Source organism: Chinchilla lanigera, unplaced genomic scaffold, assembly GCF_000276665.1.
Source record: "Chinchilla lanigera isolate Chin_1 unplaced genomic scaffold, ChiLan1.0 scaffold00014, whole genome shotgun sequence".
Taxonomy (NCBI): Eukaryota; Metazoa; Chordata; class Mammalia; order Rodentia; family Chinchillidae; genus Chinchilla; species Chinchilla lanigera.
The window spans coordinates 7,388,441-7,410,653 of record NW_004955415.1 but is presented as its reverse complement, the minus strand read 5'-3'; the positions used below and the strand labels follow the sequence as shown (position 1 = coordinate 7,410,653).

Here is a 22,213-nt window from a genome sequence, read left to right as displayed (position 1 = left end):
ACATATACTTTCATAAAATGGAAGCCAAATTCAGTGTTTCTCTTCTTAGAGGTTTAAAGGCAGAAGTAGGAGGCTAGGTAAAGCAATGTATTTTACATGTCAAATAATTTCAAGGTGTAGATTCACAATTGAATGTTAGTAGTATTTTTCATTAAAAGTGATTAAGTTGAAAACATATTCTAGTGGAAAGTAAAAACTGCAACCAACCATTATGAGACGAGCACAATTTTTTTTAAAAAAGCTAATTGACAGAGAATTCAATCCAATTCCCCATGGTTGTATTGCTTGGAGTCATCCTTGACTTTATCAGCACACCATTTTTTGGACTCAGTGTCTTAAAGTTTTGTGGATAAGAAAGACTAAAGGGCATGTGGCTTTTTCCTTCTTCTGTCTGATTCTCTGAGTGGTTTAGCATTGCTTATGGTAGCTTTAAATACAATCTTATACCTTATCTTCATTTTCTCTTTTCTACAGTAATTCCAAATGTCTCCCGTTAATTTTTGCATGTTAACCTATTTGGCTTAGGGTAGACTTTCAACCTTAATATTAGTATAAAAAAGAAAATCGTGTAAGATCATGAGAATTTGTCTTATACAAATCATTTTGAGATGCGGTTGGCATAAGAAATAGCATCCCAAATGGAAGATAATATCTTTGTTAATCAAAAAACTATTTAAAAACTCAATTAACAGAACATTATGCTGTATAATTAATCTTCATTGCATTTCATTTTCCTTCCCATCCCCCCTACAAAGTAGTTAATAACTCTGAATTTTATTGCAATAATCAATAGGCTAAATTTCATAATATAACATAATCTAGCTAAGGTAATCAGACACTTATCCTCTGCCAGAAGTAATTAAGTCAAAACCAGCAGAAATCTCTGTTATTCTAAGTTGTATTGAAACTACAGAGCCCTTGAATGAAACTTGAGCAGCAAAATTAAAAGAGAAGAAATTACAACAAAATCATGCAGTTCCCAAGAAATTAGGGCTTCAAAAATTAAACAGAACAATAAGCATGGCTATGTGAAAATTAAATTACTTGGAATCTGGAGAAACAGTTTAGTGAGATCTGTTCATGTAGAGATGAGATTTGCTTGGATAACTGTAAGTTTCAGAAACGTTTTACATTTGTACATTGGGCTTATATTTAAGGGATTTGGGGTTCATATACTTTAAAAATTTTGCCAATTTTTCAGAAGACTAATATATGACTCACTGTATAAACTTAGAAAATTAAGATGACAAGAGGAACAAATATTTAAGGCATCCATAATGCATAATCAAAAATTAATTATGGTGAACTTTTTAGTGTTTCTTCCTATTCTTTAAAAATAATATGCTCGATCATAGTATAGACATGGTCTGCATTTTTTTACTAGACATATTTTGTAAGTATGCCTACTCTTATACTAGGTATAGGTAAAAAGCAAATTCTTTGCTTTTTGATTTATATTAAAGTGTACACTCCTCACTGACTCACACACAAGATGAAATGAATTGCTTCCTCACTTATCTGTTTGGGAAATGGTGTTTAATTTCTACATAGTAATCCTGTTATGCTAGTCAACTAGCACCCTTTACTATACGACTTTATTTCAAATTGTTTTGAGCACAGATGACTTGTTTTAAGCAAGGGTTGAATAACCCAGAGGATAGATAATTCCACATACTGAGGTGCTGTTGCATGTGGCCTTCCGCTCACCTCCAACCTCCTCTCTCGTGACCTATTTACATAGATTTTTTCCTAAATCAACGAATGGTAAAAGAAGAGTTTGGAGGGAGACAGAGAAGGAACCCCTTTCTTGCTCACTTTTTCTTTTTAGCAGTGTCCTATCTCTTATGCTCCCAGCTTAGAATTTGATTTCATCAGATGACACACAGCCATCTGCTTTCCAGACCCTAAAATATATGCAAGGATTAATAACCTCTATTCAATATGCCAAACTCACAGAGAGAGCATGTCGAGTTTCCTGCAATGTATTCCCAGAATAACATTCAGTGACTCTTAAGACAGGAAGTCACATTCGATAAAACACCTGCAAATAATCTACATTAGCTGAAAACTACAGATAATGGGTTTCATATAATTGGGTCATAAATTTGGTATTTACAAGAAGAATAGCTATTATTTACCGAAGGCCTATGCTGTGTGTGCCAGGGGCTGCTCAGAATCTTGCAATTGTGGTTTCTAAGTTCTTCAAGAGCCCACAAGGTATAGAAGAAAATTGAGTCTGAGAGAGATTGACATATATGGTTGGCTGACTATATCTCTGAAAATGTCAAGTAGGAAAAATCACCCCCACATACCATTAGTAGACAGAAGAAAGTAAGCTGCATTCTGCTGAGGGAGCCATCTTATTTTATTGATTTTTTCTTCTATTTCTAAACTCTTCAGGTAATCGAATTCGGGTTCATGGCTCTGGAATGTGCTGTAAACATTGTATTCACCCCTACGATGAACTTGATTTTTACTCTGTAGGAAGGGAAAATTACACAAAAGGTTAAATCATAGAAGCCAATTTCAAACTCACCAATTCTTTTTCTTTGAACAGAGTCACTAGGGGTGGGCAGAGGAGGCTGTGTCACAGTGGGATGAGGCCACGACCAAGACTGTGACATGTGACACCTTAGCTCAGGGGCCTCTGAAGCTTTCGATCTTTCATCCTGTTGGTAAATATTGGTCTCTCCAATACACATGCACTTATAAATTATATCCATGAACTTCTGCACTAATATATGAACATCATACATACATAGAAATAGAAGTTAACACAGGACAAGATTTTAAAATTGATATAAATAGAAATTCTCATATTTTCTTTGTGTACCCCAACAAATGCCTCCCATATCTCCTGGACTGAGATATACCAAGTGGTGCGCACAGATACTTATATCAATCCTTTTTTTTTTTAAAAAGTACAAAGTTGTAGCAATTGCAGCTTTTACTGTCTTTTACTTTACAGCCACTGGCCTTTTAATACCTTGCCTGATCCTCACACAAAATTCCTGAGAGGTAGTAGTCAGGAAGGGCAAATAGATAAATGAGGATCATGTATTAAATGACTTTCCTAAGGTCACGTAGTTGATAAAGAGCAGATCTGGGCATTGTGCCCTCCCTTTTTTCCAATGAATCACAAAGCAGAGAGGAGCACAGAGGTGCCATCTGCATCTTTAAGAGAATGATGGGCTTCATCTCTGGTTTCCCCAGCACTGATTATGCAAAGTGCAAACAGCAGGAATTAAATAAATGAGGAGAGAATGAGACATAAGGCCAAAGGACAGGAAAAAAAAGTCAAGAGAAAGAAAAAGGAAGCGGGAGAGGAAGAAAAATGGCATGCTAAAGTGAGAAAAAGAAGGGGGAAAAAGGCAGGAAGGATTTATATAAGATGTTTTGGGTCATTCCCAGAACTTTGAGAGTTAGACTTTAGAAAACTGTTCCCAAATTCAAATCTGGGTCTTATTAGACATTTGTTATAAAAGCTTGATTTTTAATAAGAGGTTTAAGGCATTCCCTTGGTGTTACAGAACACCCAGAGCCACATCTCAACCTAGCAGTGGGTAGTGATGCTGGACCCAGGTGTGAAAAGCTATTCTGTCTATATTCCAGCTTTGGTCCTGGCCTGGAGGATTCCACAAGCGGCCTCTCTGGGATTTGTGCTCCTTGAAAATTCACATGCAGAGTTCACCCACAAAAGTCAAAAAGAGGCCTGCTCCAAAATGATGTCACATAGCTCTGTGGGTGTGGTTCAGCTTATATTTTAATTCCCGAATACCTTACCAAGCCAAACACTTTACTGCATCCTCTTTATCCTCATTCACATTTATTTCCCAGTGAGCACCACCACCTTACTTTGGAAAATGTGTCCTCCACTATTCTACTAATGAATCAGATTTCTCAAATATTTCTGTCAATTAAAATGGGTGAAACCTATAAATAGCTAACAGAAAAAGTGGGGTGGAATATTACTGGCAACATGCTGTCTTGGGTAATTTATGCTAAATAGCTCCTCGGGTTCCTCTTTATCATCACTGTGAACCTAATTGGATTTTTTTTTTTTAAATCAGAGGTTTGAAAATCAGTTTTCACAGGACTTTAAATGCTGACATTCTAGCTGCTACCACCCTGCTCACTTGCACGGAGCACCAGTCCACCTTAACAATAAATTTGTAAGAGTGTTGATTTGCTACCATCCAAATCAGACTGTCAAGTGTGTGTAGTATGTGCCAGACCAATTAGCACCAGGCAGCTCTGGAAAAGCAGGAAAAATTCCAGGTCACGAAGAGCTATTAGTTCCTACTTGCCAACCACATTTTCACATTTCCAGGGCCAATGCAATAGGCTGGGTGCCTGATTTAATGCTGAGCACTTGAATTTATATAGAACCCCTAGGGATTAGGATGCCCTTATAGAAATTAATTGCAAATAATGTGCAATTACCAAATATATCACCTCTAAATGAGGCTTTCCTTTTTTGAGGGGAGGTGTCATGCAAATGGCTTTGAGGCACAAAGCAGGCATTAAATTGCTAGGGAAGTCTCTTGTGAAGCCTTCCTCTTACACCAGGCCTCCCTCTAGCTTCCTGAGTGCCCCGTGAATCTCAGAGGCAGGCAGTGGCAGATGGGAGAGTTACTAGAACACAGACCAGCCTGCTGGAGGCTCCAAGACCGTGCCAGGGGAGGACAAGGAAATCAAATTGGGCCATAATTCCATTCTGACAAAACAGAAGCAGACACCAAAAAAACCTAATTTATGTGAAAAAGAGAAACAATTCCTAGTGGAACCCAAGTCACAGGAAGAAATGGGCTTTCTGAGATTCACTAGAAGTTAGAGCTCATGCTCAGAAATCATGCTGCATATAGCACTCAGCCCCAGGGACCTGAGTGTCACCTGTGCTAACGTGTCTGCTGTGTACCTCCGGTGAGATGTCATTTTGGGGAACTTCACTCCCGCTGGAAGGGTGAGCTATCACTTTCTTCTCTGCTGACTCAACTTGTCCTCTTCACATCGGCTGGCAAATAAAGCTATTTTTTCCCTCCCGCATTTTCTGGCAGTACCTGAAACTGAGGGAGCCTGAATCTCAATAGATGGAGGACAAATTGCAATTCAAAATGAAGAGTTATGCTCAATAAGCACCCATGGAATTTTGCAGGTCAGATAAGAAGCAAAATCCTTTTGAATGTGTACTATCCAGGCTTGGAAAGATAAGGCCATGTGTAGGAGAAAAAAAAAAAAGCCCTTTTAGGATGCTTTTGTGAGTCTGAGTGTGGAGCTAGCAATGCTGATGACTTTTTGGCAGTTTTAAGTTTGTGAACAAAGCAGCAAGGTTAAGGGCGACACATGAGGATTAAGGAACAGTAGGAGCCCTCCTTTAAAAAGAGAAGAAAATGGGCATTTTGCATTCACTGCCACTTACCTCCTGCTCTCGTTGAAATATTACAACCCGACCCCCCTTGTCCCCTGTCGCTAGTAATTCTCCTGTGTGGTTGAATTCTACCGTAGAGATAATGTCAGCTGAAAAGAAGAAGACAAAGGCAATTTAAGTAACTGCACACTTACTTTGAAAGGATAGATAATAGACATACTTTTCCATGCATTTAAGGGCTTAGAGCTTTGTCTGTGCAGTGGAATTTACAAGGATTTTATGTTCCGTGTTTTAAATGCCACCAGGAGTGGCACTTGGGAAAGTAAATTTCCTAAATGACTGCCCTGCACGGTGTTCTCTTGGAACATCTGGAGAGAACAAAAGGGGCAAGCATGGTTGGACCCTTTTGTCTGGGAAACTGAATTTCTCTCTGGCTCAGGGAAATGGCAGTTTTCTTGGATAATGTGTGCTAACCACAACCCCTTCACCCACTCATGGCCTTTTGCCTCTGCTCTTCTTCAACACTGGGAAACCTCCTCAGACCGGGTACCACTGTGGTGATTCAAATTAGGGCTGATAATTGAAATGAAGCAGGGTTAGGACGCTTGGAACTCTGATGCCAAACCTGGAAGAACAGAGTAGAAAGAGACCCTTGGAAATTCAAGGAAGGACGTCGTAAATGCTCCAGCTTGACCCATGAGCCCCCTTTTTGTGTTAGCCCAACACACCCTTCTGGAAAAGCAAGGACTTATTCCAACTCCAGAAGAAGGGTCCTGAGAAAATAAAAGGTCACGGGGTCAAAGGGGAAAGGGCAATCTGTACTCTGTATTTCTAAAACGAGAAAAGGCACAGGCGCCAGTAACTCAGATCCCAGATAATTGCTGAAGGAATGCCGGCCTGCCAAGTCTTTCTTCGATGGTGGTTACTCCCGGAGAACATGGACAGGTAAATTACCTATGATTGGATTTATTAGGGCTATTTTTAGAAAAATGTCAGAGGTTAATTCTCCCCAATTATTCCCCCGTAGGGCTCCAACAATTGCTACCAAGAGTGCAAAAGAGTTAAAAAAAAAAAAAAAAAAAAGAAAAGAAAAGAAAAAGCAGAGGAATTATGACTATGGTCTTTGACTGAGGAATATTCTGAAGATTATGTCTATATAAGGAAAGCAAAGGGGAAACAGCGAGGTGGAAAAGTAAGGCAATTACCCCTGAATAATTGAAATCTCCAATCTTACTTTTATATCATCAGTGCAGGGTTTTCTTTGTATGCTTGATTTATTCAGGTAAGTAGTGTAAAATTCTCTACATAGAGTAACTATCTTTTTCCATATATAAAATCCCCTGAACGGTCATCCTTTGTGCAAAAGTCAGAATAATAAGGCCTCAGCCTTAGTTACTTGCAACTTAGACACATCTACAGATAAATTCACAATTTCTTATTTTGGTCTCTTAGATGATTCACCCCACAGGTAGCAAACCCAGCTCCTACACAGGCACAGAATAGCATGAGTGAAGTAATCCCGGTATACTAAAAAAGCTGTGGCTCTTTTTAAGGGACAAGAAACTACTCAGTTTAAGGCAACAGAAACCACAAAATATTGCACTGTCTGATGTTCTCAATTTTTTTGAAGCAGCGGCTATGCATCTAGATTTTATGCAAAAATCTTCTGGTGACTAATTTTTTCAACATCATGATGACAAAAGCTATCTTTGGGTGGAATGTTGTCCATGGGTAACTTCTGGCCTATGGCACCTTCACCTGGAAATAGCTGCTCCATTGCTTATTAATGATCCAAACTAGAAATCGAGTCCATTTTCTCAGGAAGAATTCTCCAGTGAATGAAGCTTAAGGAGACAACACAACACGAAGGAAGTTATGCTGAGCTCTTGATACAACTTTAGCAGGCCTGCTTACATGACCAGTGCCTGGGAGTTGAAGAGCAACCAACTCCAGCATGGCTGGGAAAGCAATCACTCTCATGTACAGAGGAGAGAAGGTGGCTTAGTATGTGCAGTTGTCTTGGGGTGCCCTGACTGCAAAGCGCAGAGTGCTAGGGTACACCTCTTACATTAGTTACTAGTTCCAGCTTTCCAGTGAGTGATTAGCAAGGGGTTAGGCATAGAGATTCCTGACCTGGACAGAACCTAAGGCAGGTAGGCTGTTTCTTTTCGCTTTCAGGCCCTGTCAAGTACTCAGGGATGAGTCAAGGCTCTCAAATTCCCCGTTACTAACACTTCCCAGAAAGTGAGTAGCAGGGAGCAATGGGAGGGTGGTGGGGAGACCAGGCTTGGGGTTAGCAATGCTCTGCTTACGCACTAGGGCTCAATGGTAAGGTTCTGCTTGTGTGTAGTTTATGCCCTTCCAATGTTAACACAGAGCTCTAGAGTTGTGTGTGGCCACGGGGCTCTTAGATTCATCTCATTCATTCTCAGAACAAAAAAGTGGGCCTTTCCTTTTGGTGAAGATGAGTATTAAAAGAAAGAGTTAAGTAGCACTTTCCAATGTGAACCCTGGGCTCAGTTGCCAAGAAATGAAACAAAACTTGCTTTCCTTGGGACAACAGATACACTGTCCTGTTTACACTCTGCAAATGTCTTCAATCTGCCCTTAAGATCCACTCAGGTCTAAGGTAGAATTCAAGTTCTCGTCTAAGCCACATGACCCCAGCCAGTATTAGTGGAACTTTGCATTATAGAATAGCAGGCATGGTCCAGGTTTTCTAGGTATTATCATTCTTCAGCGCCACATCTCTCTCAATAATATTGCAAGAATTGGATATAGTGCCACATGCCTGTAATCCCAGTACTCTGACAGGCTGAGGCAGGAAGACTGCAGGTTCAAGCACAGCCTCAGGAACTTTGTGATAGGGCAAGACCTTGTCTCAAAATTAAAAAAAAAAAATAGAGGATTTAGGATGTACCTCAGTGAAAAAAAGAACCCTGCAAGAGAAAGTGATTGGTATGGCTGGATTCAAAATTCCTTAGCACTCCTGTAGGCCTTACCTTTCTTTTAATCTCACCAGCCAGCTGGTCTACCTATGTGGTCGTTGACATCAGGCTGCAGTCCACCTTCACCTTGGAGCGTATGCCACTGCAGCTCAAGCTAATACCTGTTTTGAACTTTCATGTTTCCTGACTCATTTATCATTGCTACGCTGGTAGATGTAACCAGAATACTTTACTGCCCCATCCATCTCTACATATCTTCATCTAGGATTGTTTAATAATTGATACAACACTCATGAATCACCCTACATTCCAGTTTCAAGATACCGAAACTTCTACCACACGTACTCCCGCATTTGCAACATGCTGTTTGGGAGAGCAGCTTAAATTCCACAACATATGTTGCTTGAGACAAAAGAACTTTTGTGTGTGTACAAGAGGAAGTGGCGTTAGGGAAGTTAGAGTAACCATCTCAACTCATGACCAACGGGAATTGGTCCTTCAAGTTCAACACAGCTTTGACCCTTGACTTGTATGTTTATAGGACAACTCAGTATTTCATTAAATGCCCAGCCTAATCACATTGTTGAGCTAGAAGCTATAATCTTGGACATTTATTTCCTCTGTTCTATATGGACATAGGTAAAGCACAAATGGACTAGAAAATAACAACAAAAGCTAAAAACCATGATGGAAGTCAACTATAGTTAAAATGAATTTTAAAGGAAACCCTGAGTGATAAGATGTTTGCCTGCTCCATATCTTTTTTGTGCTGACTTAATTTCCACAAAAGAGTGGCCTGGTAATCCCACTCCTAGTTCAATCGGCACTGTCAAAACTGAGTTTTTTTCCTTTTAAAAATCAATCTCAGCATCCTACAAAAGTTCCAGACTAATAATGAAGTTCTTATTTACCTGAATAATAGAAACTGATGTAGCAAATGTGGTCATGTGATTGTGAGGCTGAGGAACAGGGAGGGAACCCCTCGCTGTCACCCTGGGCCCTGCAGTACCATGTAAGGCTGGAGTCCAGGTAGTGCCAGAGGCCTGGGTGGAGGCAGGCGTCTGGATTGTTGGGTGACACACAGCTCACATGACAGGGAAGCTGCTTTGCCAAGATGATGAGTCAGCTTAGACCAAGGGTCTGAACCCAAAGTCCACTGGTGGAACAACACCTTATTGACCAGGTCACTAGCACTGCCTCCCAACATCAATCATAGGGATGGAAATGAAAGTATAATGCAATTTAGCCTTCAGAGCCCATTAAGTGTTTTGTCTTTCATCTAAGAAACATTTGGTAGATAATAATATTAAAGCCATTTGCTTGTATCAGTGGACTCATTCTACCTGCTCAATAGTTGGAGTTATTCTTGAAGATTGGGTCTGCTGTAGGTGTTTTTCTGGGTTTCCACTTAGGACAGGGATACCAGCAAGGATAGAAAATGGGGCCAATAGTGGATGACAGTGGGAAAATGGTGGCAGTTGTCAGGTCTGTGTAGAGAAGACTTTGGTAGGGGGATCACTTCTAGGCTTCAGTGCCTTGATGAACTGGCATTGTGTGCACTGGGGCAGGCGTGTGTGCGTGTGCACGTGTGTGTGCTGCATGTCCTTTGTCATCTCTGCATAGAGATTTTCAGCTAGATTGGCAGTGACACCGGATCATTAAACCAACAGGGGATTGTGAGCCTTCCCAGGGGGAATTACAATTATGCCTCCCATCTGCATAAAACTGCGGTCTCCTTCTGGGTCTTAGTTTGCAGTCCCAAGTGAGCATCTGTCTTCTCTGGGAAGTTTTGATGTCTGACATCATGTTTTCCCACCAAAATAGGAGGGAGGTGGTTGGGTTATAGCTAAGCAAGAGGCAATACACATGCCGCATGCTGGCTAGCCGTGCCCTACGGTGTGCAAAACACACTTCCTGCCTGATACAGTGTATCTTTCTGTTACTTGAACAGTGTCTGGAAATAGAATCCTTTTCCTTTCATTTGAATATAATTAATTCTGTGCACACTGGTTTTAACTTTGCCCTGGTGGTGGTATTCCTCTCATATGAAAGAACGCAGGTAGAAGAATCCAACAATGAATTTCAATTTCTAGGATCTCGTCACAGCTGCTGCTGCTACATAACCATAGCTACAGTGCAGGAAGTGGTATTTTTCAATGTTAGTCCACTGAGTCCAAGCTCATTATTGAGCAGTAATGTGTGGTACAGAGTTTGTTCCTCTGCAGTGCTGTAGATTGAACCCAGATCCTCATAAATGTCAGGCAAGCACTCTACCACTGAGGTACATCACCAAACCTGTGTAGGGACTCTTGGTTGGCTATTCTTTCCCACTGCTTTTATCCTTGCCAGGCCTCAGTGTCCCACTGTAGAGGATAAAAAATCCAGACACACGCTTAGCCTTCCTTGTGGCTGGGGGTGGTCAAATGACTCAGATAGGGCCCATAAAACATAAAGAAAATCTGTTGGGAGGGGGATGAGAGAAATCAGAGATGCTTGAAAGGTATTTTCTTCCTTGAATAAAAGGAAGCAAGTAAGGAGAGGCCTTGTGCCTGTACTGACAACTCTGCTTTTTTCTTTATGTGGTTATGTGTGTTTATGATACGTGGGGCACTGCCAGCCATCATGTGACTGTGAAGTAACAAACCTAAGGACCTGAAAAGGCTGTGAGGCTAAGTAGGACAGATGGAAAAATGGGATATCTGTTGACATCATTGAGCCAGTAAAATCTACTCAAGGAAAACCTATGTCTGGACTTGTTAAACAATAGACACTGTGGTTTAAACCACTATTGGGCTTTACATTATTTGAGTCTGAACATATGCTAATGGACATGTGGTTCCATTTTTTTTCTCTCCATAGTACTTTGCATAGAGCCAATTATTAATGTGAATTGAATTGGAAAAACTGGTCCCTTGCCCTGCAGCCTCCCTGTCTAAACTTTCAGATGCATATTCTCAGTCTATTCTGCCACCCAACCAATTTTCCTTCCCACTTATTTGGTTACCACTATCAAGGTGATTTGTTTCTTCCTTTCCTTAATGTGGAGAGGCTGAATTGTTTTCCAACCATTCAAATGGGAAAGTAGCTTGCTGTGACAGAATGCCCACTCCATTTTCCTCATATCCATTATAAAATTATGACTACAAAGGGACCTAGCCACATCCTTCTTAGGAGCCAAGCTCTCACTACTGATATGCGGGAAGCCCACCATGCTTGCTGAGCTGTGAAAATCCAGATGGTAGGAAGCAGGTGAGTAATGAATGCCATGCTGTTCCCATTAACATGCGTACAGCTTCCTCAGGATGACCCAGTCTCCAGCACTAACCTGGTTTGAGACAAGCCAGGGATAGGTGCGTTGAAGGAGATTGCTTTTTATTGAAAACAAGTTCAGAAGCCTAGAAGAGAGAGATTTCCTGTAGTTGGAACAAAACTTGCCCAAAGGGCAAGGACTTCTAAAAATTATGAAATCTGTAAGGGCAGAAAAATCCAGCGGGACTTCGATAGCTGTCCAGACTTGCCCGCGTGCCTGTGTTTTACAGTGGAATCTGCTTTCAAGGTGTTTACCATCTGTCACTTGCTCTTTCGCAAAGCAGAAGAGTAATTAACTTCTCAGGCAATGCACACTGTCAACCATTCATATCTATTATCTGCATGACATGGGACATCAGCAGCTGACCTTAACATCATTAGGACTTCAGGTTCACCATGAGAACGCTCCCAAATCTGTGGGAGACAGGGGCTCTTGGGAAGGCACTGTACCACCCAGACAGACTTCAAATGGCATCTGGTTGGTGCGTCTTTGGTTAGAAATTTTGCTGGGCCAGATGTTCAAAAGAAAGCTAAGGTGCCTAGTTTGTGAAAACTAAAATTCTCTCTACTTATGAGTTGGCTCAGATATTACTCAGGGAAGCCCTGTGTGACTCCTCTCAAACCACAGACAGCTCTCTTAATTATGCAGCCTCCTCTCACCGCTTACTTCTCCATCACTGGTTATCATCTCTTACCACTGTGCTTGTCACAATGGCTTCAGCATCATTGTAAACACCTGTCTTAGTCTCTAAGCTGCAAACTCACAAGGGACTTGTTCGCCACTGGAGCCCCGGTGCCTAGCTGAGTATCTCAGCATACAGCAGGCACTTTGCAATTTTCTTCTTTAATGGACTGCTGAGTGAGAACCAAAGAGAGCTAACACAAAAGTGGGCCAACCTATGGAGAATGAATGACCCTAAACAAAGAATCAGCAAACAAAATATTTCTATTCAGTGGATGTAGAAAACACTTTAAGGGGTGTGAGGCAAGGGGCATTTCCTGCTTGGAATAGTACTTAATAACTGCAAAACTAGATAGACTGATCAATGAAGAGGAGGCATTATCCTAAAAGGTCTTAGTCTGGGGGCTGGGGATTTAGCTCAGTGGCAAAAGCGCCTGCCTGGCAAGCGCAAGGTCGTGAGTTCGGTTCCCGGTACCAGAGAAAAACAAAACAACAAAAAAAAATAAAATAAAAATAAAAGGTCTTAGTAGCATCTGTAGGAAATTAGGGCCCCTAAGAATCATAGGAAGAGGAAGCAGATGGCCTAGAGGAGAAAAGATACCAAGGTAAAGTGCTATTTGAGAGAGTGATGGAGGTGACTATTAAGATGGCCAAAGTGAATTTGAGCAAGTAAGCCTGAGATGAAAAAACTCTGTTTAATGAATCTATATTATATGCACTGGCTATAGGGCTAGAGTGGGAAAAAAATCCAAAACACAACTGGCCCATGGCCTCAGGAGCATTCAATTTAGAGGAATGGGGCGTAGAGTGAGACTGAGATGTAGCAAAAAATTCTTAAAGGGTAGGTTGTTCAAAGACTGTAATAATGGAGGTTTTGAGCTACAGAAAAAGAATCTCTTTATTTTAAACCTAGGGGGCAGGAAGAAGGTGCTAACAATTTAAGGTAACACATCCCTGCCATATCCCTGCATTTAAATGAGCTCTATTATTTGTATAAAGGACAAACTAAATACTGCACAAAATATGCTCTTTCTTGACCTCCAGATGGGTCTAAAGAAATAAATGAATAATATAGTAGGAAAAGGGTTGAAATTTTCCTCCTAAAACATGAAGTCTCTCTCAAACAAAATAAAGATGCTGCTGCTAATAGTTTATAAGGTATTTTGCTATGATGGTTCCCGATGGTTTAGGAAAACAAACAAAGAAATATATATATATATATATATATGATCCAAATGTGCCAATTAAAATTTGATGAATCACATAAAATCTCTCATTGCTTATGACTCAAAGTTGTGGTATCTCGAATATTTTAAAATACGACTCTCTTTCGGATAGTAAGTATATTTTAAAGCAATTGAAAGCAATATCAAACACACAGTAGGTAAATAGTAAAACGTAGAATGAATAAACTAATACTGATTTTCTTCATCAGCAGGAATCAAGCTGTAATAAATTCATAAGGGAAAGGCACTCTAGTACATACCTATTGGTTTTTTTCTACCCATGGACAACTGGATACTTAGAAAATATTTGGCTTCAGGCAATTCAGATATAGATGCATAATATTAAGTGTAGAAAAATGAGGAAGGTCTTGATACTTATATAGATTCACTCATTCACCCACTAATTAATCACAAATTCACCCAAATGTGCATTGAGCACACTAATATGTGTCAAGTGTCATTTTGGGTACTGGAGATAGCAATTAACAGACAAACTTTCTGTCCATAAAGAAGCTATATTTTAATTGTGGGAAAAAGATAAAAATAAACATAATAGATTGTTATATTATTATATAATAATATATACTTTATTGTGTTATCTTATACTAAGATATATTTTATTATATTATTATACATATTATTAAAAACAGAGCTGAGTAAGGGAGAATAACATGCTGGAAATTGGAGAGAGGTTAAAGGGAGTTCACAATGAGGGCGTTCACTGTGAAGGCATCTATATGAGGAGTGCTTCAAACAGAAAGCATGGCGGGAAGCTCGCAGGAGGGAAGCATGCATGTGCTAGGGATCCAGGAGGCCAAAGCAGGTCAAACCAGGAAGAGAGGAGGGAGGAGAAATAGGAGGCTCAGAGAATGTAGCCTTGTAGACCACAGCAAGCACTTCTGCTTTTCTTATAAGCAAAATAGGCACCACAATGCAAATAAACTCGATGGCTTCAAACTATATACCTAGGCATAGTTAAAATGGTAAATTTCATGTTACAGGCATTTTGTTGCAATTTTTAAAAATGTGAACTGAAGCCAGGCCTGGTGACACACTCCCAGAATCCCAGCACTTTGGAGGCTGAGACAGAAAGATCGCCATGAGTTAAAGGTAAGCCTGTGCTACACAGTGAGTTCCAGGCTAGCCTAAACTACATAGCAAGGTCCTGTTTCTAACACACACACACACACACACACACACACACACACACACACACTTAGTGGAGAAAAGTGAAATGAAGGCTGTTGGAGATTACTATGACAGGTTGGTTTTTGGGACAGTGGATTGCAGAGAGTACAGGTAAGCTCAGGAACTGCACCGTACTGAGGTAGTCTGGGTATAAGATAGTGGTGGCTCAGACCAAGGTGCTGGATATGGAGGTAGAGAAGTGATCAGATTCAGGATACAGACTGAAAGTGGGCCTGTGAGGATTTGCCAGTGGAGTGATTCTAGGTTATGATAAAAAGAAAGAGGAACGAATCATAGAGAATTCCATGGTTTCTGCCTTTAGCACCTGGCACTTTGGAGCTGCCATCAGGGAGAGTGGGAGCTTTGTGGGCAAAACAGGCTTTTTGGGGAGAAGACTACATCTTCAGTTTCATACACAGAAAATGTGACTGGGAGTCAGATACAGTGGCACATATTTGTAATCCCAGAACTTGTGAGGCTGAGGCAGGAAGATTGCTGTGAGTTCAGTGGTAGCCTGGGCTACACAGTGAGTTCAAGGCTAGTCTCAGTTGCATACAAAGAGCCTGTTTCAAAAAAGAAAATTAAAAAAAAAATGTGACAGAGTTCATAGGAGTCTGGAGTTCAGGAGGACTTGAGCTAGTGATACAAATTTGCAAATTATGAGTGTCCAGATAGTATTTAAAGTCATCAGAACGGATTAGAATTCCGAGTGTTGTATCAAAGGAAAAGAAGTGGATTAAGAGCTGAACCTCAGAGCACTCACTTGAAGAAGTTGGGAGAAGACAGAGAAAAGCAGAAGGAGCAACCAGTGAGATGGTGGGGAAGTTGAGAAAGCTCAGAGTCGGTTGCCACCTGATCAGAAGAGGAGTGATGACCATGTCAGACCCTGCTGAGGGGCAAAGCAGAACGCTGGAGTTGACCCTTGCACTTAGCATTGTGCAGATCACTCTCAACTTTGACAAGTATTATCACAGTGGAATGGTGAGAAGCGGATTTCAGAGTGAATGGGAAGAGAGAAAGAGAAGGTAGTGACTATGCACAAGGAGTTTTGCTGCAAAAATTACAAAACAATGAGGTGGGAGGTGGGTGGGTTGTGGCCTAGTTGTAGAGCACTGGCCTAGCATGCATGAAGTGCTGGGTTCAATCCCCAGAGCCACATGCAAGAAGGAAAAAAGGGTGTGGATAGGGTCAAGACAGGGTTTAAAAAAATAGTATTACAGAAATGACAGCAGGCTTATATGCTTGTGAGAATATGTTTATACATCAACGAGAAAGGTGCATCAGCTAGGAAAAACTAACAGTGATGAAGAAATCAGGGTGGAATTGCTGAGTGAATACAGAAATGAATGTATGAGTGATAAACCAGTAACCAGGACTGGTTACCTTGACAGCTAAAATTAGGTGACAGCTAAAATCAAATTTGTACAGGCTCTATTTCTACTTACAGCCAAAAAATGGACATTAACAAAAGTGCTAATGAAAGTCTATCTTCATATAAGCCTCACTAGGGCTCCCAAAACATCTAGCATTCTAAGGGTGTCTTCCATTCTTCGGAGATCCATTTGACTGCTATGAATGAAAATCTCTTGCTTTCCTTTTTGTTTCTTCCTTCTTCTCCTGCTTTCCCTCTTCCTTTCTCTTTTTCTCGGAGCCGAGAGCAGAAAGGACCCTGTTCCTTTAGTTACTGCCAAGTGCCTGCAAAGCAGGAGGAGGCTGCTTACCTGAGTGCACTGCAACGTGATGAGAAGTTACACAAGATCACTTCCACATGGGTAGTCTGACCTCCTTATGGCCTTTCGTGAGTAGCTTTCACCACTATGCCTAATATCTGCTAGAAGCAAATCTGTCAGAGAGGAGAAAAAACCCACACACTCATCCTTGACCTCTGGAAGATTTATAGACACTCTGCAAATGGCCAGACTCAGGTGATGGTGCCAGGAACTTTCCAAGTGATTTGTAGATCACCCTTCCAGGAAGCCGGTCTTTAATGGAAAACTTTTCCAGCCACACATTCCTTTACTATGGCATGACTGCTGGGAAAAGATTGCAACTGTCATGAAGAAGACTCACAGAAATTAACTGGCTATAGACTTCGCTTCAGGAGATTTCAGTCTAAGAATATTGTGGTTGAGGGAAGCAGAGTTTTCTACTGAGGTGGCTCACTGCATGCCCGCCCTAATATACATCCTCTTCACACACTCTCCTCCTAAACCCTTATCTGTGTTCTCATCTGTGGAATACCTACTTTGGCCAGAAGCTGCGCTTTGCATTTTATCGTATATCATTTATTCATCACTCCATGGCTTCAGCATCTTCCCCCATTTTTTCAGAGGGAGAAATGGTTCAGAGGGGTTAAATAACTTGCCAAATTCTGCAAGATTAATAGTTGGGGGAGCTGAGATGTTCACCTTACTCTAGCCCTAAAACTCACTTTCTCAACCAGACTCTCAGGTCTTGACTCTGTCTCTCCATATCTATTACATAGTTCTGGTGTCTGGTTTTTTTTTTTTTTTAATTTTAAAAGGAAAAAAACCCAATGAAACAGAGTTTCAAAACAGATTAGCAGAAGAGTTACAATAATTAACACATTGCCTATTGTTGTCTTTGTAGTGGTTAGAGGACAAGATATAGGCATAATATCTTGTCCAACACTAGCGGCACAAACCTTTCTTTTCAATGAACTAAGAGAAACTACCTGTATAACTATCTTAACTATCTTGCATATAAATATATTTTTTCTTTTTCCCTTTCCTATAACTCCTTTTTAAAAGTCTCTTTTAAGCCTTTCACTCAAAGCTATCAGTTTTACTTATTAGAATAGCAGAGTTTATCTTCCAAACTCAACTTTTTAACTTCTTTATACCTGTCACATACCTGATATTTTAGTAAGATTTAATTCTTCTGACTCTCTGAGTAGAAGTCTTTTTTGAGCAAAGGCATTTCATTTACCTGAGACACTTTTTTCCCATTACCTGTGCTTGCTGACATTTCATTCTCCTAGATAGTATGTCCCTTGAGGGCAGAATTTTATTCACTAGCATAGAGTCTGGCACCTAGCAGATTTGAAAAAAAAATACTTGTTGACCGGCTAAATGAAAAAATTAATACAATGGATCCTTCAAGACTAGCTCAAATCCTACCTTTTCCAAGAAGTTCTCCACAAGCTCGCTCCTCTGATTGGAAACTGCTCCTATCTCCTCATAACTCCCGCAACTCTCCGCATTTCCCATGCTACCCAGGACATTCTCACAAGTGTATTTGTTCTACTTGGCTCACTGAAACACACTAAGGGCAGAGTTCCTATTTTACTCATTTTTGACTCCACCAAGCACAACTGATGTTTGGTAAATAAAGAGCCATAACCTGAACCCTTTTCTAATGATACAATTTATTGGAGCTCTTGACCGTTTTGGGGGGGCGGGGTGCTGGGAATTTCAAGACTTTTAGAGGATGTAACAAAAGCTATAAATCCTTTCCTCACAAAGATGTACGTGTTCACATACACATGAAATTCTATATCTGGATTTCAGATGATGCCTGGAACTCTACAGGGTTCCCAGATTATCATTCAATACTTGTACAATTCTCCTATACCTATTTTTACCTGTACAATCTCTCAATTTGGAATTTAACCTCTAAGAATTTGTTCTGCTTCTCCTCCTTCCCAAGATCCAGTTGAAAATTAAACTCTTTTAGATACCAAGTAAGGACTGTTTCAAGTGTCACTAACCTAGCTAAGACATTTTCTTACTGAACATGATTCGTTTACATTTAATTATGGTACAAATGTTGATCAATAGCTTGAATATACTCAGCATAAGTTCCCTGAAGACAGAATCATATTTATTTCAATAGACAGAATCTCTCCTAGCACCTAGGATCACATACTGTGCATAGCAAACATGACATAAATAGTTCACAGCTGGAGATTTAGGATTCTTATGTGTATAATACACATGACAGCTCTCCCCTGAACTTAAAGTTGCATATGGTCCATTTTTGCCTACAGCTTACTATTATTTTTAATGGTCCATGGCTACAGGGATGTGTCTGAAATAAAATCATTTAAGAGATCAAGTACCAAGGCCATTTTTAGAAGCACTGCTTCAAGCATAGCAGATGGGTGAGATATGGAAATTGGATCATATTTTTGAATTTCCAAGGACTCTACTTTTGGGGAACATTTCAAGTAATATTTCCAAAAGCCTAAGTTACAGCCTTTGGGGAGCATGGAAAGCTTAGGGCTTTAAAAATTTAATCATTATTAAATGCAGTAGCAAAATTCCTTTCTGTCCAGTACATCACAGAGCTGCTACTTAGCCTTGAGTATGATGCATTGATTATTTAATGTATTTTCAGGCAACTACGGGAATGAAAGCACTAACCCCTAAAGATATAGATTCCACACAGGCAACAGTACACCTACTGCTCCTTCAACTGAGCTCAGATCAATAGCAAAATGTATCGGGGCCATTGTGAGGGAGCTTTGGGGTAATATACACTTTTAGTAATTTAACACCAAGCGCAGTGTGTGGACTGGCCCTTTCCCACCACTCAGACATCATCTTAAACCACCTTCTGACTCCCTTCTCTCAGGTTTCAGTTCCATTTTTGCTTTTAGGATCTCATGGTTCCCTGCTTTCCTCTACTGTGAGGTCTTCAAACATTCTGCTCTCTCTTTGCCTAGCCCACTCCCCATCGTCTCTTTTCCTTGGCTACCATGTCTTCATTTGTAGAAATTTCAGTTTAAATAGCACCTGCTAAGAGAGGCTTTTTCTGAAAGCACACTTCAAAGTCTCTCTCCAAAGCTGCTTAGAGTATCCCATGCTTTTCCTTTAAAGCACCCATCAGAATTCACTGTTTTGTGTTTGTTTGTGTTTATTGTTATTGTCTGTCTCCCTTGTACAATTTGTGTGATTAATCGGGGCAAGGAGCATAGCTGATTTTTTTTTTTTTTTTTGCCATGGTATTCCAGGCCCCTATGACACATAGTAAACGTGCAATCAATGTTCAATATATGATTTCTTAGAATATTTATTAATAGCTATTGCCAGACCATTGGGTTCATGTTCTCTAATACTGTTCTTACACACACACACATGCACACACAGACACACACACACACACACACACGGGTGTAGTAGACCTATAGGATTATGAAAACGTAAAAAACAAATCTATATTTGCGTCATGCTCTTTAATAAGGTCTACTTTTAGCTAATCGGATACATGAAAACATAGGCATTAGAAAATGTACACTTGCCCTTCTGATACTTAAATTCTAGGCTTTGACTGAGACAGTACCCACCCTTCTGATTTTCAGGAAGAAAGGCGAGAGCACACAGAGACTGGGTGGGAAGATCTTTACATGCCAAGAAATGTGACCCACTGAACTATTTCAGTCAAACACGCAGTTTGAATTGGATTGCCTGACCGCTGAGAAGGGATTTCTGGATTAGACAGTTCATTAGTGGCTGAGCCAGCTTTGAGGGGCTGTCGGTCTTTGCCCTGCACGCCTGGAGTGAGTGGTGACGCAGCGAAGGCTGCCTGAGTGACAGCTGCCACGGCGCCTCCTGGAATAATGGCGGAGACAACAGCCACCCAGAGGCATCAGCCGGGCCCTTAGGCTCAGGAGCCCAAGCTGCACATGGCTGAAAATGAGGTTTGCTGTCAGCCAGAAAATATTCACTGAGCACTTTCTAACCCAGAACTATGTTTTGAGAAAGCGTTCTAAGGTGGCCAATAGCAGCCCCCACCACAGCTTTGCATATAGCCTCAGCATTTCCTAGCTGGCTAATCTTAGACACATAGTACTTAGCCCCGTGCTTCTTTCACTTACCTAGTCTGTAAAGTGGTGATAACAACTTCTATACCCAGGATCACAGGAATATATTTATGTAAAGCATTTAGAATGGTGCCTGACACACATAAGTACTAGTTCCCAGAATAACACTTTACCCAGAAGCAGTGCAGCAAATGGTTAACAAGATGATTAGATGTCAGAAAGATACAATCCAGCTCTGCTACTTATAAGTGACATGCCTTTGGGTAAGTTACTTGAACCTCTCTGACCCTCAGTTTCTCTGTAAAGTCAGGAAAATACTGGTTCCATTTTGGAGAGGAATTACGAGTGGGGACGAAAGTAGGATAAGGAGCTTGGTGTGGTACCTGGCACCTTGCGGATGCTCAGCAGCTATGACAGCTTCTTGCTGTTCTCCTCAGAGGCTTGCTCCCCTGGACCCCAGAGAAAGGCAGCACCAGCCTCCACAGCTCTGCAGAGTGGGACCAGAACCCCGAACAACAGTGCGTGGGTCACATCTCATCAGCAGAGTTATTTAATTTAGGCTCGTTTTACTTGTTAACACTGAAATGTTAGCCCACACAAAGTTTCCAATTTTTGAATGAATTGCCAACAAATAAAAATGATAAAAATTCATTTTGAAAATCTATATCTTTCATTTTCTTTAGAAAAAGAAAAGATTGGTGGAATTGGGATGGCATTCCTGCATAGCCCTACCTGGCTGGAGCTGGGAAAAGGAAGTCCCCTATGAAAACGCACAGTCCCGAATTCATCACATCTCCTTCATCCCTGGTGTACCTGTGGCCTTGAGGCTGAACGTCAGTGGCCATTTTTCCTCCTGAATTTGTCCTGCCTCTCTGTACTCATCTTCTACGTGCCTTGGCCTCATAGGCGTCTGAATCAGCAGCTGCTCATCTTGACTGTTCACTGGTATCCTCTGCACTCTGGTCCCTGTACAAGGCTGCACGCAAGGAAGTAACGCCTTTATCCACACTGACGCAGGCCACTTGTCTGACTGGTGAGTGGCTCTGCACTGGGATGGGCACGTTGCCTGTCACGCAGACACTGACCCACTCATTCACTGTCCACCTACTCTGAATCTCCCTCAATTCCATTTAGACTGAGAGTAGAGGCTGTGGAAGTGCTTTGGAGCTGAGATCTCTAACATATATTTTGTGGATTGCCAGTTTCTTAGAATGTGTTTTCTCTGGGGAGAAAAATGCCAAACACTTTTGGGAAATAGTTCATCTATCATCCATCACGTTGAGGATTTATCAGGGCAAATAAAAGATTCAGAAGTCCTTTAAAGAAGACACTTACCCACAAGCATACATTTAACAGATGTCTACTGAATATCTACTATGTGTCAGGTACTGCTCCTCTTGATACTGGAGATTTAGTACTTGCAGAAAATATCCCTGAACTCAGGTAATTTGTTCTAAAGTGAGTAAATCAGGATGCTTCATCCTGTTTCTACATTTATATGACTGTAAAATGCTGCTGAAAAATATTGCTTTACATGTCATCCACAGATCCTATTGCAGATCCTAATTCTATTTTTTTTTTTTTTTTTTTTTTTTTTTTTTGGGTCGTTTTCTTTTTTTTTTTTTTTGTTTTTCTCTGGTACCGGGAACCGAACTCACGACCTTGCACTTGCCAGGCAGGCGCTTTTGCTGCTGAGCTAAATCCCCA

The 22,213-nt window shown here is 40.8% G+C and overlaps 1 protein-coding gene across 4 annotated transcripts in view; it reads right to left on the bottom strand.

The window, feature by feature from the left end:
* Positions 1-22,213, bottom strand: part of Ppp2r2b (protein phosphatase 2, regulatory subunit B, beta) — a 455,884-nt gene that overhangs the window by 99,526 nt on the left and 334,145 nt on the right. For all 4 annotated transcript variants that reach the window (XM_013512388.1, XM_005380663.2, XM_005380664.2 and 1 more), the window contains 2 exons: positions 5,420-5,517; positions 2,313-2,478 (listed from right to left, as the gene is read on the bottom strand). In XM_013512388.1, coding sequence (XP_013367842.1) covers positions 2,313-2,478; positions 5,420-5,517 — 264 coding nt within the window. The remainder of the gene's footprint in view (positions 1-2,312; positions 2,479-5,419; positions 5,518-22,213) is intronic.